This window comes from Oncorhynchus kisutch, unplaced genomic scaffold (assembly GCF_002021735.2).
Source record: "Oncorhynchus kisutch isolate 150728-3 unplaced genomic scaffold, Okis_V2 Okis09a-Okis19a_hom, whole genome shotgun sequence".
NCBI lineage: Eukaryota > Metazoa > Chordata > Actinopteri > Salmoniformes > Salmonidae > Oncorhynchus > Oncorhynchus kisutch.
The window spans coordinates 16516825-16533041 of record NW_022261985.1 but is presented as its reverse complement, the minus strand read 5'-3'; the positions used below and the strand labels follow the sequence as shown (position 1 = coordinate 16533041).

Below are 16217 nucleotides of genomic sequence, written 5' to 3'. Positions count from 1 at the left end.
CAGGGTACCAGGGAACAAAGGAAATGGGGCCAAATGATCCTTTGTCCCAATGGTAGTAAGGCTCCTCAATGTTTAAAACCACAAGTGTTCTGGCCTACAGCTAACACTGTAGTTAAACTACCAGGAGGACCAGTGTTCTGGCCTACAGCTAACATTGTAGTTAAACTACCAGGAGGACCAGTGGGAACCAGGAGGAACAGTAGGCACCAGGAGGACCAGTGTTCTGACCTAGAGCTAACACTGTAGTTAAACTACCAGGAGGACCAGTGTTCTGACCTAGAGCTAACATTGAAGTTAAACTACCAGGAAGACCAGTGTTCTGGCCTACAGCTAACATTGTAGTTAAACTACCAGGAAGACCAGTGTTCTGGCCTACAGCTAACATTGTAATTAAACTACCAGGAGGACCAGTGTTCTGGCCTACAGCTAACATTGTAGTTAAACTACCAGGAAGACCAGTGTTCTGGCCTACAGCTAACATTGTAGTTAAACTACCAGGAGGACCAGTGTTCTGACCTACAGCTAACATTGTAATTAAACTACCAGGAGGACCAGTGTTCTGGCCTACAGCTAACATTGTAGTTGATATCCTGCTGATGATAGAACAGCGGCGTCTGGTAAGACGAGGGGTGGCGGACTATGCATATATGTAAACAACAGCTGGTGCACGATATCTCAGGAAGTCTCGAGGTTTTGCTTGCCCGAGGTATAGTATCTCATGAAAAGCTGTAGACCACACTATTTTTCATCTGCATTTTTCATAGCTGTTGACACACCACCACAGACCGATGCTGGCACACTCAATGAGCTGTATTCCACTATAAGAAAACAGGAAGACGCTCATCCAGAGGCGGCGCTCCTAGCAGGGAAACTTAAATCTGTTTTACCAAATTTGTATCAGCATGTAAAATGTGCAACCAGAGGGGAAAAACTCTAGACCACCTTTACTTCAGACACAGAGACGCGTACAAAGCTCTCCCTCGCCCTCCATTTGATAAATCTGACCATAATTAATTATTATATCATTATAATTATATCCTCCTGATTCCAGCTTACAAGCAAAAACTAAAGCAGGAAGCACCAGTGACTCGGTCAATAAGGAAGTGAAGCAGATGCTGAACTACAGGACTGTTTTTCTAGCACAGACTGGAATATGTTCAGGGATTCCTCCGATGGCATTGAGGAGTACATCATTGGCTTCATCAATAAGTGCATTGATTATGTCGTCCCCACAGTGACCATAGGTACATACCCCAACCAGAAGATATTGGTTACAGGCAACATCCGCACTGAGCTAAAGGCTAGAGCTGCCGCTTTCAAGGAGAAGGACTCTCACCCGGAAGCTTATAAGATATCCCACAATGCCCTCCAACGAACCATCAAACAGGCAAAGTGTCAAGATCGAATCCTACTACACCAGCTCCGATGCTAATCGGATGTGGCAGGGCTTGCAAACCATTATAGACTACAATGGGAAGTACCTACCAGACGAGCTAAACTACTTCTATGCTCGCTTCGAGGTAAATAACACTGAAACATGCATGAGAGCACCAGCTGTTCCGGACGACTGTGTGATCACGACCTTTAAACAGGTCAACATTCAAAAGGGCGCTGGGCCAGACGGATTACCAGGACGTGTACTGCGAGCATGCGCTGACCAACTGGCAAGTGTCTTCACTAACATTTTCAACCTCTCCCTGTCCGAGTCTGTAACACCAACATGTATTAAGCAGACCACCATAGTGCCTGTGCCAAAGACCACCTATGCTATTCATTGACTACAGCTCAGCATTCAACACCATAGTGCCCTCAAAGCTCATCAATAAGCTAAGGACCTTGGGATTAAACACCTCCCTCTGCAACTGGATCCTGGACTTCCTGACGGACCGTCCCTAGGTGGTGAGGGTTGTTGGAGCGAACCATTAAGGAGAGCTGAGCATTAAAAAGGTCTAGTTGCCAGGCTGAAGTAGCAAGGACATGCACATTAAGAGAAGATGACACCCAGGCCTTTTGACACCCAGGCTATGCTCTATTTTTGAAAGAGTACATTAACCAAGACCATACGTACATATATGACAGCTGGACGTACTATGGTCAGCAGGATACAGGAAGAAAGATGGAAGCAAGATAACTGATGACTAACACGTAAAACATAAGCATGTGAAAAGGGTTTCTTCCATCGTTATAACCTAATCAAAAGCAGATATGAGCGTTAGTGGGCGTGAACGAGCTCTGAGATGAGAAGAAAATAACAAAAGGTCAAGGGAAGCTGTTTTCATATAGAGGGAGGGGACTCTATACGTTATGCAAAGACAGAATCCTATAAAGGCAGGACTCTGTAATATGAGAGGGTGGTCTCTTTCCATGGAGGGGCTCGGCCCTGTTGTGTTTGTGATAGGGTCCTTCCATGGAAGGGCTCAGTTTTGCTACTTTGTATTAAATTGAATTCACAAGTTCTTGTAAGAGTATTATATTTCTGAGACAATTCTCCACAACACATTCGCCACGCTGATCCTCAACACAGGGGCCTCTCCGGGGTGCGTGCTCTGTCCCCTCTTGTACTCCTTGTTCACTCATGACTGCACGGCTAGGCACGACTCCAACATGATCGTTAAGTTTGTCGATGACACAACACTGACAACGTGTTGACACAGGAGTCACTAGTGCGCGATGAGATGGCCAAACCCTCCCTAACCTGGACGACGCTGGGCCAATTGTGCGTTGCCCCATGGGCCTCCCAGTCACAGCCGGCTGCGACAGAGCCTGGACTCGAACCCAGAATCTCTGGTGGCACAGCTTTAGACCACTGAGACAGAGCCTGGACTCGAACCCAGAATCCTTAGACCACTGAGACAGAGCCTGGACTCGAACCCAGAATCTCTGGTGGCACAGCCTTAGACCACTGAGACAGAGCCTGGACTCAAACCCAGAATCTCTGGTGGCACAGCTTTAGACCACTGAGACAGAGCCTGGACTCGAACCCAGAATCCTTAGACCACTGAGGCAGAGCCTGGACTCGAACCCAGAATCCTTAGACCACTGAGACAGAGCCTGGACTCGAACCCAGAATCCTTAGACCACTGAGACAGAGCCTGGACTCGAACCCAGAATCCTTAGACCACTGAGACAGAGCCTGGACTCGAACCCAGAATCCTTAGACCACTGAGACAGAGCCTGGACTCAAACCCAGAATCCTTAGACCACTGAGACAGAGCCTGGACTCGAACCCAGAATCCTTAGACCACTGAGACAGAGCCTGGACTCGAACCCAGAATCCTTAGACCACTGAGGCAGAGCCTGGACTCGAACCCAGAATCCTTAGACCACTGAGACAGAGCCTGGACTCGAACCCAGAATCCTTAGACCACTGAGACAGAGCCTGGACTCGAACCCAGAATCCTTAGACCACTGAGACAGAGCCTGGACTCGAACCCAGAATCCTTAGACCACTGAGACAGAGCCTGGACTCGAACCCAGAATCCTTTGCTATTGATATTTTACTGCTGCTCTTTAACTACTTGTTACTTTTATTTCTTATTTCATATTTTTTTAACTGCATTGTAAGTAAGCATTTCACTGTAAGGTTACCTGTTGTATTCGGCCGATGTGACTATTAGAATTTTATGTGCAGATGAATCATTGAATGCTCATGAATTGCACTTTTCTACTGTATTGTCTGTATATGTCCTTTTGTCTATCTTCCAGTGTGTTATGTATGCACAGAGCAGCAACCAATATTTCCCCGGGGGGGGTTTTATCTTTAACAGGTACCGTGCTGTCCCGCTCTAATTCACCACAACCTTGAACTAATAAAGGATAAATCCATGATTATTGAGCGTGACTGTTGCCAAAGACAGTACAGTATGAAGATAGAAATCCCAGCTCACGCTTGTAGGCGACGTCGGATAGCTAAACTCATGCGCATTAACACGTTTTCGGGGCTAACTCAACTCGCGCCGAACTGCGCATGTGCCAACCGTAATCTCTAATAAGGCGCTCCTTCGATATAAAGTTGTTTTTGACGAGCATTTTTAAAATGTATCAGTTTATTTTCACGAGGTTGGAGTAGTAAAATGTTCAACTACTAAAGGCATTGGCTGGTTGTGCCTTTAGATTTCTAGAAAAAGTACATCTAAAGAATAATTGCTCACTTCTCTAATTTACTTCTCAAACTCCGTTCTGATCTGCTTCGAAAGCGTTCCCGGAAGTCTTAGGATGTTGCGCCTCTGTGTTTTTATAAACTCGGTGTCGGTGCTTTCGTTTTCCCCATCCAGGCTCTATGAAAGACAACTGGGCCGATGCACCTGAAATCAAAACGACACTCTGTGGCTTTCTTATATTTATAGTCTCTTCTTTTCCAGGAAGTACGGTAAAGAGGAACCACACCCCCTTTTCCATACTGCTTTCTGATTGGGTTATTCCTATCACGTGATCCAGAAGTGAAAGGTTTCTGGTTTTTCCGGAGGTAAGGAAATAAACACAAACCTAATTATACTTGTGATTTTTACCTGACAAAATGTAAAAATATAAAGTTATATTGTATGACTACAACGTGTTTTAACTGCACATGGTGTCGACCTTCCCAGTTGTACTTGTGTAATATCGGTGTATATCATTTTGTGGAGGTGGGAACTGTCATCTTTGTTGTTGTTTTTCACTGTGAGTCAGACCGACTGACTAGACACGAATAAAACGTTTAGCTAAATACATTTTCCTCCTCCTTCGGCGTTATTTGGTGCAGTTAGCTAGTTAAGAAGACATTATTAAAAGGTAACATATACCATTGCTTGGGTGAATAGCCTGATGCGTAGTTAGGGCACACAACTTTAGCTACCTAGATACGTTACTACAGCATTTTGTCATAGTCAAATGACGTTTCTGACCATTACTATAACGTTAGACTTTGACATGTAGCTAGGACATTGTCATGGATAGAGAGCTGTCTATATTTGTCGTCATTGTGAACGCGTTGGGCCGGAGGGGGGTTTCCCATGGCGTCACGGTGTAATAAAGTGATCGGCGCCGGTACGTCAGTTTCACACACATTTACACTGCTTGAGACCCATCTAATACAGTATAATGGATTATCCCTCTAGTCTAGATTTAATACGGTGGGTTTGATTTTTCTCTAACTTCTCAGTGGATCAGCGAGGCCTCCTATTGGCTGTGACACTGCTGAGTCAGGAAGTGGATTTTACTAAACGCATCGACAGTTTTTATGCCAGTAAAAGTCGTATTTTTAGCACGACAGCTGTGATGGAAACAGGAAGTTTTGGTACAATTTTATAAATGCCCTTAGATAATAGTTCATCATGGTGGAATCTTTTTATGTAGGTACATTTAATTATGTGCGAAATGGCGGTTTGAGACCTTTATGCGCAAATATTTATAACCGATTTATAACCCATTTGGAGTCATGGGATGATATGGTGTCTCCCACTACATTATCTCCCACTACGATTCAGGAAGCGGTGCAGTTTATCAGGCTACAGGTGAAATACATTATATGATGAACTTCACAAGGTGGTGAAAGTCATGGTGATGCTCTTGATGCTATTTGACAAATCCAAATATTCTCACTTTTATCCATAATAATCTCATCATGTAGACAGTATACCCGCACTGGTGGCTAGAACACACCTGCCAAAACCAGACTAGGCACATACCCCCCCCCCCCCCCCCCCCAGCAACAAGTCAGTTTGGTGTAAAACACATATTCTTTATGCAGAATTTAAAATCTGCCAACAATTTGGATTGGAAACCTAGCTAGTGAAATATCTATTCAATATTTACCAGAAATTATTGATATTTGAAGTACACAGAATGCATGTTATTATGACCATAGCTACAACAGTCATGATACTAATTGACAGTTACTGTTTCAGGGGTTGCTATAACCTAATGTTGCTCTCTTTATCTACTGTATGAGTGACCCAGGACCACTGTTAGCTCTGGTCCTTGGCGTTAGTGCAGCTTGCTAACGTTGAGCCTTCAGGAAGAAGCCTCACTAACACCCTGGACCAGAGCTAGTTGTTCAATATGTCATTCCCCTTAGTGTGCTGTCTGAATGTGTTGGTTTGTTCTCCACTACAGGTGAACCTGAAGCCATCATCATGCAGAGCACAGCCAACTACCTGTGGCTCATCTCAGACCTGCTGGGCCAGGGAGCTACAGCTAACGTCTACCGTGGCAGACACAAGGTACAGGGCTAACACTAACATCTACCGTGGCAGACACAAGGTACAGGACTAACACTAACATCTACCATGGCAGACACAAGGTACAGGGCTAACACTAACATCTACCGTGGCAGACACAAGGTACAGGGCTAACACTAACATCTACCGTGGCAGACACAAGGTACAGGGCTAACACTAACATCTACCGTGGCAGACACAAGGTACAGGGCTAACACTAACATCTACCGTGGCAGACACAAGGTACAGGGCTAACACTAACATCTACCGTGGCAGACACAAGGTACAGGGCTAACACTAACATCTACCGTGGCAGACACAAGGTACAGGGCTAACATCTACCGTGGCAGACACAAGGTACAGGGCTAACACTAACATCTACCGTGGCAGACACAAGGTACAGGGCTAACACTAACATCTACCGTGGCAGACACAAGGTACAGGGCTAACATCTACCGTGGCAGACACAAGGTACAGGGCTAACATCTACCGTGGCACACACAAGGTACAGGGCTAACATCTACCGTGGCAGACACAAGGTACAGGGCTAACATCTACCGTGGCAGACACAAGGTACAGGGCTAACATCTACCGTGGCAGACACAAGGTACAGGGCTAACATCTACCGTGGCAGACACAAGGTACAGGGCTAACACTAACATCTACCGTGGCAGACACAAGGTACAGGGCTAACACTAACATCTACCGTGGCAGACACAAGGTACAGGGCTAACACTAACATCTACCGTGGCAGACACAAGGTACAGGGCTAACACTAACATCTACCGTGGCAGACACAAGGTACAGGGCTAACATCTACCGTGGCAGACACAAGGTACAGGGCTAACATCTACCGTGGCAGACACAAGGTACAGGGCTAACATCTACCGTGGCAGACACAAGGTACAGGGCTAACATCTACCGTGGCAGACACAAGGTACATGGCTAACATCTACCGTGGCAGACACAAGGTACCGGGCTAACATCTACCGTGGCAGACACAAGGTACAGGGCTAACATCTACCGTGGCAGACACAAGGTACAGGGCTAACATCTACCGTGGCAGACACAAGGTACAGGGCTAACATCTACCGTGGCAGACACAAGGTACAGGGCTAACATCTACCGTGGCAGACACAAGGTACAGGGCTAACATCTACCGTGGCAGACACAAGGTACAGGGCTAACATCTACCGTGGCAGACACAAGGTACAGGGCTAACACTAACATCTACCGTGGCAGACACAAGGTACAGGGCTAACACTAACATCTACCGTGGCAGACACAAGGTACAGGGCTAACATCTACCGTGGCAGACACAAGGTACAGGGCTAACACTAACATCTACCGTGGCAGACACAAGGTAAGGGCTAACACTAACATCTACCGTGGCAGACACAAGGTACAGGGCTAACATCTACCGTGGCAGACACAAGGTACAGGGCTAACATCTACCGTGGCAGACCACAAGGTACAGGGCTAACACTAACATTCTACCGTGGGCAGACACAAGGTACAGGGCTAACATCTACCATGGCAGACACAAGGTACAGGGCTAACACTAACATCTACCGTGGCAGACACAAGGTACAGGGCTAACATCTACCGTGGCAGACACAAGGTACAGGGCTAACATCTACCGTGGCAGACACAAGGTACATGGCTAACATCTACCGTGGCAGGACACAAGGTACAGGGCTAACATCTACCGTGGCAGACACAAGGTACAGGGCTAACATCTACCGTGGCAGACACAAGGTGCAGGGCTAACATCTACCGTGGCAGACACAAGGTACAGGGCTAACATCTACCGTGGCAGACACAAGGTACAGGGCTACATCTACCGTGGCAGACACAAGGTACAGGGGCTAACATCTACCGTGGCAGACACAAGGTACAGGGCTAACATCTACCGTGGCAGACACAAGGTACAGGGCTAACATCTACCGTGGCAGACACAAGGTACAGGGCTAACATCTACCGTGGCAGACACAAGGTACAGGGCTAACATCTACCGTGGCAGACACAAGGTACAGGGCTAACATCTACCGTGGCAGACACAAGGTACAGGGCTAACACTAACATCTACCGTGGCAGACACAAGGTACAGGGCTAACATCTACCGTGGCAGACACAAGGTACAGGGCTAACATCTACCGTGGCAGACACAAGGTACAGGGCTAACACTAACATCTACCGTGGCAGACACAAGGTACAGGGCTAACATCTACCGTGGCAGACACAAGGTACAGGGCTAACACTAACATCTACCGTGGCAGACACAAGGTACAGGGCTAACATCTACCGTGGCAGACACAAGGTACAGGGCTAACATCTACCGTGGCAGACACAAGGTACATGGCTAACATCTACCGTGGCAGACACAAGGTACAGGGCTAACATCTACCGTGGCAGACACAAGGTACAGGGCTAACATCTACCGTGGCAGACACAAGGTACAGGGCTAACATCTACCGTGGCAGACACAAGGTACAGGGCTAACATCTACCGTGGCAGACACAAGGTACAGGGCTAACATCTACCGTGGCAGACACAAGGTACAGGGCTAACATCTACCGTGGCAGACACAAGGTACAGGGCTAACATCTACCGTGGCAGACACAAGGTACAGGGCTAACATCTACCGTGGCAGACACAAGGTACAGGGCTAACACTAACGTCTACCGTGGCAGACACAAGGTACAGGGCTAACACTAACGTCTACCGTGGCAGACACAAGGTACAGGGCTAACATCTACCGTGGCAGACACAAGGTACAGGGCTAACATCTACCGTGGCAGACACAAGGTACAGGGCTAACACTAACATCTACCGTGGCAGACACAAGGTACAGGGCTAACATCTACCGTGGCAGACACAAGGTACAGGGCTAACATCTACCGTGGCAGACACAAGGTACAGGGCTAACACTAACATCTACCGTGGCAGACACAAGGTACAGGGCTAACATCTACCGTGGCAGACACAAGGTACAGGGCTAACACTAACATCTACCGTGGCAGACACAAGGTACAGGGCTAACATCTACCGTGGCAGACACAAGGTACAGGGCTAACATCTACCGTGGCAGACACAAGGTACATGGCTAACATCTACCGTGGCAGACACAAGGTACAGGGCTAACATCTACCGTGGCAGACACAAGGTACAGGGCTAACATCTACCGTGGCAGACACAAGGTACAGGGCTAACATCTACCGTGGCAGACACAAGGTACAGGGCTAACATCTACCGTGGCAGACACAAGGTACAGGGCTAACATCTACCGTGGCAGACACAAGGTACAGGGCTAACATCTACCGTGGCAGACACAAGGTACAGGGCTAACATCTACCGTGGCAGACACAAGGTACAGGGCTAACATCTACCGTGGCAGACACAAGGTACAGGGCTAACATCTACCGTGGCAGACACAAGGTACAGGGCTAACATCTACCGTGGCAGACACAAGGTACAGGGCTAACACTAACATCTACCGTGGCAGACACAAGGTACAGGGCTAACACTAACGTCTACCGTGGCAGACACAAGGTAAAGGGCTAACATCTACCGTGGCAGACACAAGGTACAGGGCTAACATCTACCGTGGCAGACACAAGGTACAGGGCTAACATCTACCGTGGCAGACACAAGGTACAGGGCTAACACTAACGTCTACCGTGGCAGACACAAGGTACAGGGCTAACACTAACGTCTACCGTGGCAGACACAAGGTACAGGGCTAACATCTACCGTGGCAGACACAAGGTACAGGGCTTAACATCTACCGTGGCAGACACAAGGTACAGGGCTAACACTAACATCTACCGTGGCAGACACAAGGTACAGGGCTAACATCTACCGTGGCAGACACAAGGTACAGGGCTAACATCTACCGTGGCAGACACAAGGTACAGGGCTAACACTAACATCTACCGTGGCAGACACAAGGTACAGGGCTAACATCTACCGTGGCAGACACAAGGTACAGGGCTAACACTAACATCTACCGTGGCAGACACAAGGTACAGGGCTAACATCTACCGTGGCAGACACAAGGTACAGGGCTAACATCTACCGTGGCAGACACAAGGTACATGGCTAACATCTACCGTGGCAGACACAAGGTACAGGGCTAACATCTACCGTGGCAGACACAAGGTACAGGGCTAACATCTACCGTGGCAGACACAAGGTACAGGGCTAACATCTACCGTGGCAGACACAAGGTACAGGGCTAACATCTACCGTGGCAGACACAAGGTACAGGGCTAACATCTACCGTGGCAGACACAAGGTACAGGGCTAACATCTACCGTGGCAGACACAAGGTACAGGGCTAACATCTACCGTGGCAGACACAAGGTACAGGGCTAACATCTACCGTGGCAGACACAAGGTACAGGGCTAACATCTACCGTGGCAGACACAAGGTACAGGGCTAACACTAACATCTACCGTGGCAGACACAAGGTACAGGGCTAACACTAACGTCTACCGTGGCAGACACAAGGTACAGGGCTAACACTAACGTCTACCGTGGCAGACACAAGGTACAGGGCTAACACTAACGTCTACCGTGGCAGACACAAGGTACAGGGCTAACACTAACGTCTACCGTGGCAGACACAAGGTACAGGGCTAACACTAACGTCTACCGTGGCAGACACAAGGTACAGGGCTAACACTAACGTCTACCGTGGCAGACACAAGGTACAGGACTGGTCAGATAATTTTCCAATCTGTTTAAAGGCACAGTCAACTTGGTGTATGTAAACTTCTGACCCACTGGAATGGTGATATAGTGAATTATACGTGAAATAATCTGTCTATAAACAATTGTTGGAAAAATGACTTGTGTCATGCACAAAGTAGATGTCCTAACCGACTTGCCCAAAACTATAGTTTGTTAACAAGAAACTTGTGGAGTGTTTGAAAAACTAGTTTTAATGACTCCAACCTCAGTTTATGTAAACTTCCCACTTCAACTGTATCTATGGGCAGCACTGAGGGAGGGGGGGACTGTAACTGGGGGGGTGGGGGAATGGTTGGAACATAACTGAGGGGTGGGGGAACGGTTGGAACGTAACTGAGGGGTGGGGGGGAACGGTTGGAACGTAACTGAGGGGTGGGGGGAACGGTTGGAACGTAGCTGAGGGGTGGGGGGAACGGTTGGAACGTAACTGAGGGGTGGGGGGAACGGTTGGAACATAACTGATGGGTGGGGGAACGGTTGGAACATAACTGAGGGGTGGGGGGAACGGTAACGGGTACGGGGGGGCACTGTTACTGAGGGGAGGGTGGGGACTGTAACTGGAGGGGGGGACTGTAACTGGGGGGTGGGGGAATGGTTGGAACATAACTGAGGGGTGGGGGGGAACGGTAACGGGTACGGGGGGGGGCACTGTTACTGAGGGGAGGGTGGGGACTGTAACTGGAGGGGAGGGGGGGGGGCTGTAACTGGGGGGAGGGTGGGGACTGTAACTGGAGGGGGGGGGGACTGTAACTGAGGGGGACATCTTGGCAGTCTCTCCACCAAGCATCTTGGCAGTCTCTCCACCAAGCATCTTGGCAGTCTCTCCACCAGCATCTTGGCAGTCTCTCACCTACGTGGATGCAAGAGCAGAAGTGTAGTGTTGTTGACATGTTGGCCTAACAGGAAGTCTAATATAGTACTGTTGTTCACTGTCTGTTGTCTCACTAACTTGCCATTTTGAGACGTTTCACCAACTGTTCATGTCACAGAGGGTTATGGTTGTCTGCTCAGCCATATCAGTCTAAGCTAGCGTGCTAACCCTTCTCTCTCCACAGGGGCTTTCCCTTCTGTCTCCACAGGGGCTTTCCCTTCTGTCTCCACAGGGGCTTTCCCAGGTCTCTCTAGACTAGAGGGAGGATGCCAACACATTTTAGGATGGGTCTGGACATGTCTTTGTGTTTGGTTCTGTCTGTTTGATTCTGACAGAATGAACATCTATGGCACTTAATGACCTGTCTCACTAGGGCTGTGTCCCTGATGGACTGTCTCACTAGGGCTGTGTCCCTGATGGACTGTCTCACTAGGGCTGTGTCCCTGATGGACTGTCTCACTAGGGCTGTGTCCCTGATGGGACCTGATGGACTGTCTCACTAGGGCTGTGTCCCTGATGGACTGTCTCACTAGGGCTGTGTCCCTGATGGACTGTCTCACTAGGGCTGTGTCCCTGATGGACTGTCTCACTAGGGCTGTGTCCCTGATGGGGCCTGATGGACTGTCTCACTAGGGCTGTGTCCCTGATGGACTGTCTCACTAGGGCTGTGTCCCTGATGGACTGTCTCACTAGGGCTGTGTCCCTGATGGACTGTCTCACTAGGGCTGTGTCCCTGATGGACTGTCTCACTAGGGCTGTGTCCCTGATGGACTGTCTCACTAGGGCTGTGTCCCTGATGGACTGTCTCACTAGGGCTGTGTCCCTGACGGACTGTCTCACTAGGGCTGTGTCCCTGACGGACTGTCTCACTAGGGCTGTGTCCCTGATGGACTGTCTCACTAGGGCTGTGTCCCTGATGGACTGTCTCACTAGGGCTGTGTCCCTGATGGACTGTCTCACTAGGGCTGTGTCCCTGATGGACTGTCTCACTAGGGCTGTGTCCCTGATGGACTGTCTCACTAGGGCTGTGTCCCTGACGGACTGTCTCGCTAGGGCTGTGTCCCTGATGGACTGTCTCACTAGGGCTGTGTCCCTGATGGACTGTCTCACTAGGGCTGTGTCCCTGATGGACTGTCTCACTAGGGCTGTGTCCCTGATGGGACCTGATGGACTGTCTCACAACCCTTCATCCACTATATATACAGGACACCCCTTCATCCACTATATATACAGCAGTATGAGGACACCCCTTCATCCACTATATATACAGCAGTATGTGGACACCCCTTCATATTAGTGGATTCTATTATTTCAACCCGTTCTTCGGCGGACAACGCTTCCTGCCAGAATGCATAGTGCCAGCTGTAAAGTTTGGTGGAGGAGGAATAATTGTCTGGGGCTGTATTTTCATGGTTCAGGCTAGGCCCCTTAGTTCCAGTGAAGGGAAATCTTAACGCTACAGAATACAATGACATTCTAGAAGATTCTGTGCTTCCATCTTTGTGGCAACAGTTTGGGGAAGTCCCCTTCCTTGCTTTGTGCCCCCCGTACACAAAGCAAGGTCGCCACAGAAATGGTTTGTTGACATCGGTGTGGAAGAACTTGACTGGCACGCACAGAGCCCTGACCTCAACCTCATCGGACACCTTCGGGATGAATTGGAACGCTGACTGCGAGCTTAGCGAGGTCGGGCGATTAGGCCTGGCTCGCAGCCTAATCTCCCCACCTCACTAATGCTCTTGTGGCTGAATGGAAGCAAGTCCCCGCAGCAATGTTCCAACATCTAGTGGAAAGCCTTCCCAGAAGAGTGGAGACTGTTATAGCAGCAATGTTCCAACATCTAGTGGAAAGCCTTCCCAGAAGAGTGGAGGCTGTTATAGCAGCAATGTTCCTACATCTAGTGGAAAGCCTTCCCAGAAGAGTAGAGGCTGTTATAGCAGAAAAGGGGGGGGACCATCTCCATATTAATGCCTGTGATTTTGTAATGAGATGATGGCTGAGCATGTGTCCACATGTCTGGTCATGTAGTGTAGATTTCAGAGATAATGTCTGGTCATGTAGTGTAGATTTCAGAGATAATGTCTGGTCATGTAGTGTAGATTTCACTACTCAGTGCACGCAGACAATTAGTGGTTTGCTATTTAAGGTTGAATAATGTTTTGTTCTCTAACACCAGAAAACAGGGGACCTGTATATCGTCTTCTACCTAAAGTTTAAACACAGAATATTTTTCTGTTAAAGATAATGGTGGACCTGAGTTCTGTAACACCAGAAAACACACCTGTATATAACACTGTGTTCTGTAACACCTGAAAACACACCTGTACATAACACTGTGTTCTGTAACACCAGAAAACACACCTGTATATAACACTATGTGTTCTAACACCTGAAAACACACCTGTATATAACACTGTGTTCTGTAACACCTGAAAACACACCTGTATATAACACTGTGTTCTGTAACACCTGAAAACACACCTGTATATAACACTGTGTTCTGTAACACCTGAAAACACACCTGTATATAACACTGTGTTCTGTAACACCTGAAAACACACCTGTATATAACACTATGTGTTCTGTAACACCTGAAAACACACCTGTATATAACACTGTGTTCTGTAACACCTGAAAACACACCTGTATATAACACTGTGTTCTGTAACACCTGAAAACACACCTGTATATAACACTATGTGTTCTGTAACACCTGAAAACACACCTGTATATAACACTGTGTTCTGTAACACCTGAAAACACACCTGTATATAACAATGTGTTCTGTAACACATGAAAACACACCTGTATATAACACTGTGTTCTGTAACACCTGAAAACACACCTGTATATTACATACCTGTATATAACACACCTGTATATAACACTGTGTTCTGTAACACCAGAAAACACACCTGTATATAACACTGTGTTCTGTAACACCTGAAAACACACCTGTATATAACACTGTGTTCTGTAACACCAGAAAACGGGGGACCTATATGCGGTGAAGGTGTTCAACAACCTCAGTTTCCTGCGACCACTCGACGTCCAAATGAGAGAGTTTGAGGTCCTGAAGAAACTCAACCATAAGAACATCGTCAAGCTGTTCGCTGTGGAGGAGGAGGTCAGTTATATACCCTGTCATTTATAGAATAACACTACCTAGAGGAGGTATCTCTATCAGTAGAATAACACTACCTAGAGGAGGTATCTCTATCAGTAGAATAACACTACCTAGAGGAGGTATCTCTATCAGTAGAATAACACTACCTAGAGGAGGTATCTCTATCAGTATATACTATCTGTAGAATAACACTACCTAGAGGAGGTATCTCTATCAGTATATACTATCTGTAGAATAACACTACCTAGAGGAGGTATCTCTATCAGTATATACTATCTGTAGAATAACACTACCTAGTGGAGGTATCTCTATCAGTAGAATAACACTACCTAGTGGAGGTATCTCTATCAGTAGAATAACACTACCTAGTGGAGGTATCTCTATCTGTAGAATAACACTACCTAGTGGAGGTATCTCTATCAGTATATACTATCTGTAGAATAACACTACCTAGTGGAGGTATCTCTATCAGTAGAATAACACTACCTAGTGGAGGTATCTCTATCAGTAGAATAACACTACCTAGAGGAGGTATCTCTATCAGTATATACTATCTGTAGAATAACACTACCTAGAGGAGGTATCTCTATCAGTATATACTATCAGTAGAATAACACTACCTAGAGGAGGTATCTCTATCAGTAGAATAACACTACCTAGTGGAGGTATCTCTATCAGTAGAATAACACTACCTAGTGGAGGTATCTCTATCAGTAGAATAACACTACCTAGTGGAGGTATCTCTATCAGTAGAATAACACTACCTAGAGGAGGTATCTCTATCAGTAGAATAACACTACCTAGAGGAGGTATCTCTATCAGTATATACTATCTGTAGAATAACACTACCTAGAGGAGGTATCTCTATCAGTAGAATAACACTACCTAGTGGAGGTATCTCTATCCGTATATACTATCTGTAGAAGAACACTACCTAGAGGAGGTATCTCTATCAGTAGAATAACACTACCTAGTGGAGGTATCTCTATCAGTATATACTATCTGTAGAATAACACTACCTAGTGGAGGTATCTCTATCAGTAGAATAACACTACCTAGAGGAGGTATCTCTATCAGTAGAATAACACTACCTAGTGGAGGTATCTCTATCGGTATATACTATCTGTAGAATAACACTACCTAGTGGAGGTATCTCTATCGGTATATACTATCTGTAGAATAACACTACCTAGAGGAGGTATCTCTATCAGTAGAATAACACTACCTAGTGGAGGTATCTCTATCAGTAGAATAACACTACCTAGT

General features: G+C 47.2%; 1 protein-coding gene across 1 annotated transcript in view; it reads left to right on the top strand.

The window, feature by feature from the left end:
- Positions 1-4387: 4387 nt before the first annotated feature.
- LOC109886895 (serine/threonine-protein kinase TBK1) overlaps positions 4388-16217 on the top strand; it is a 68043-nt gene continuing 56213 nt past the window's right edge. Inside the window, exons 1-3 of the mRNA XM_031815264.1 lie at positions 4388-4465; positions 6094-6200; positions 14811-14951. Coding sequence (XP_031671124.1) covers positions 6114-6200; positions 14811-14951 — 228 coding nt within the window. The 5' untranslated portion in view covers positions 4388-4465; positions 6094-6113. The remainder of the gene's footprint in view (positions 4466-6093; positions 6201-14810; positions 14952-16217) is intronic.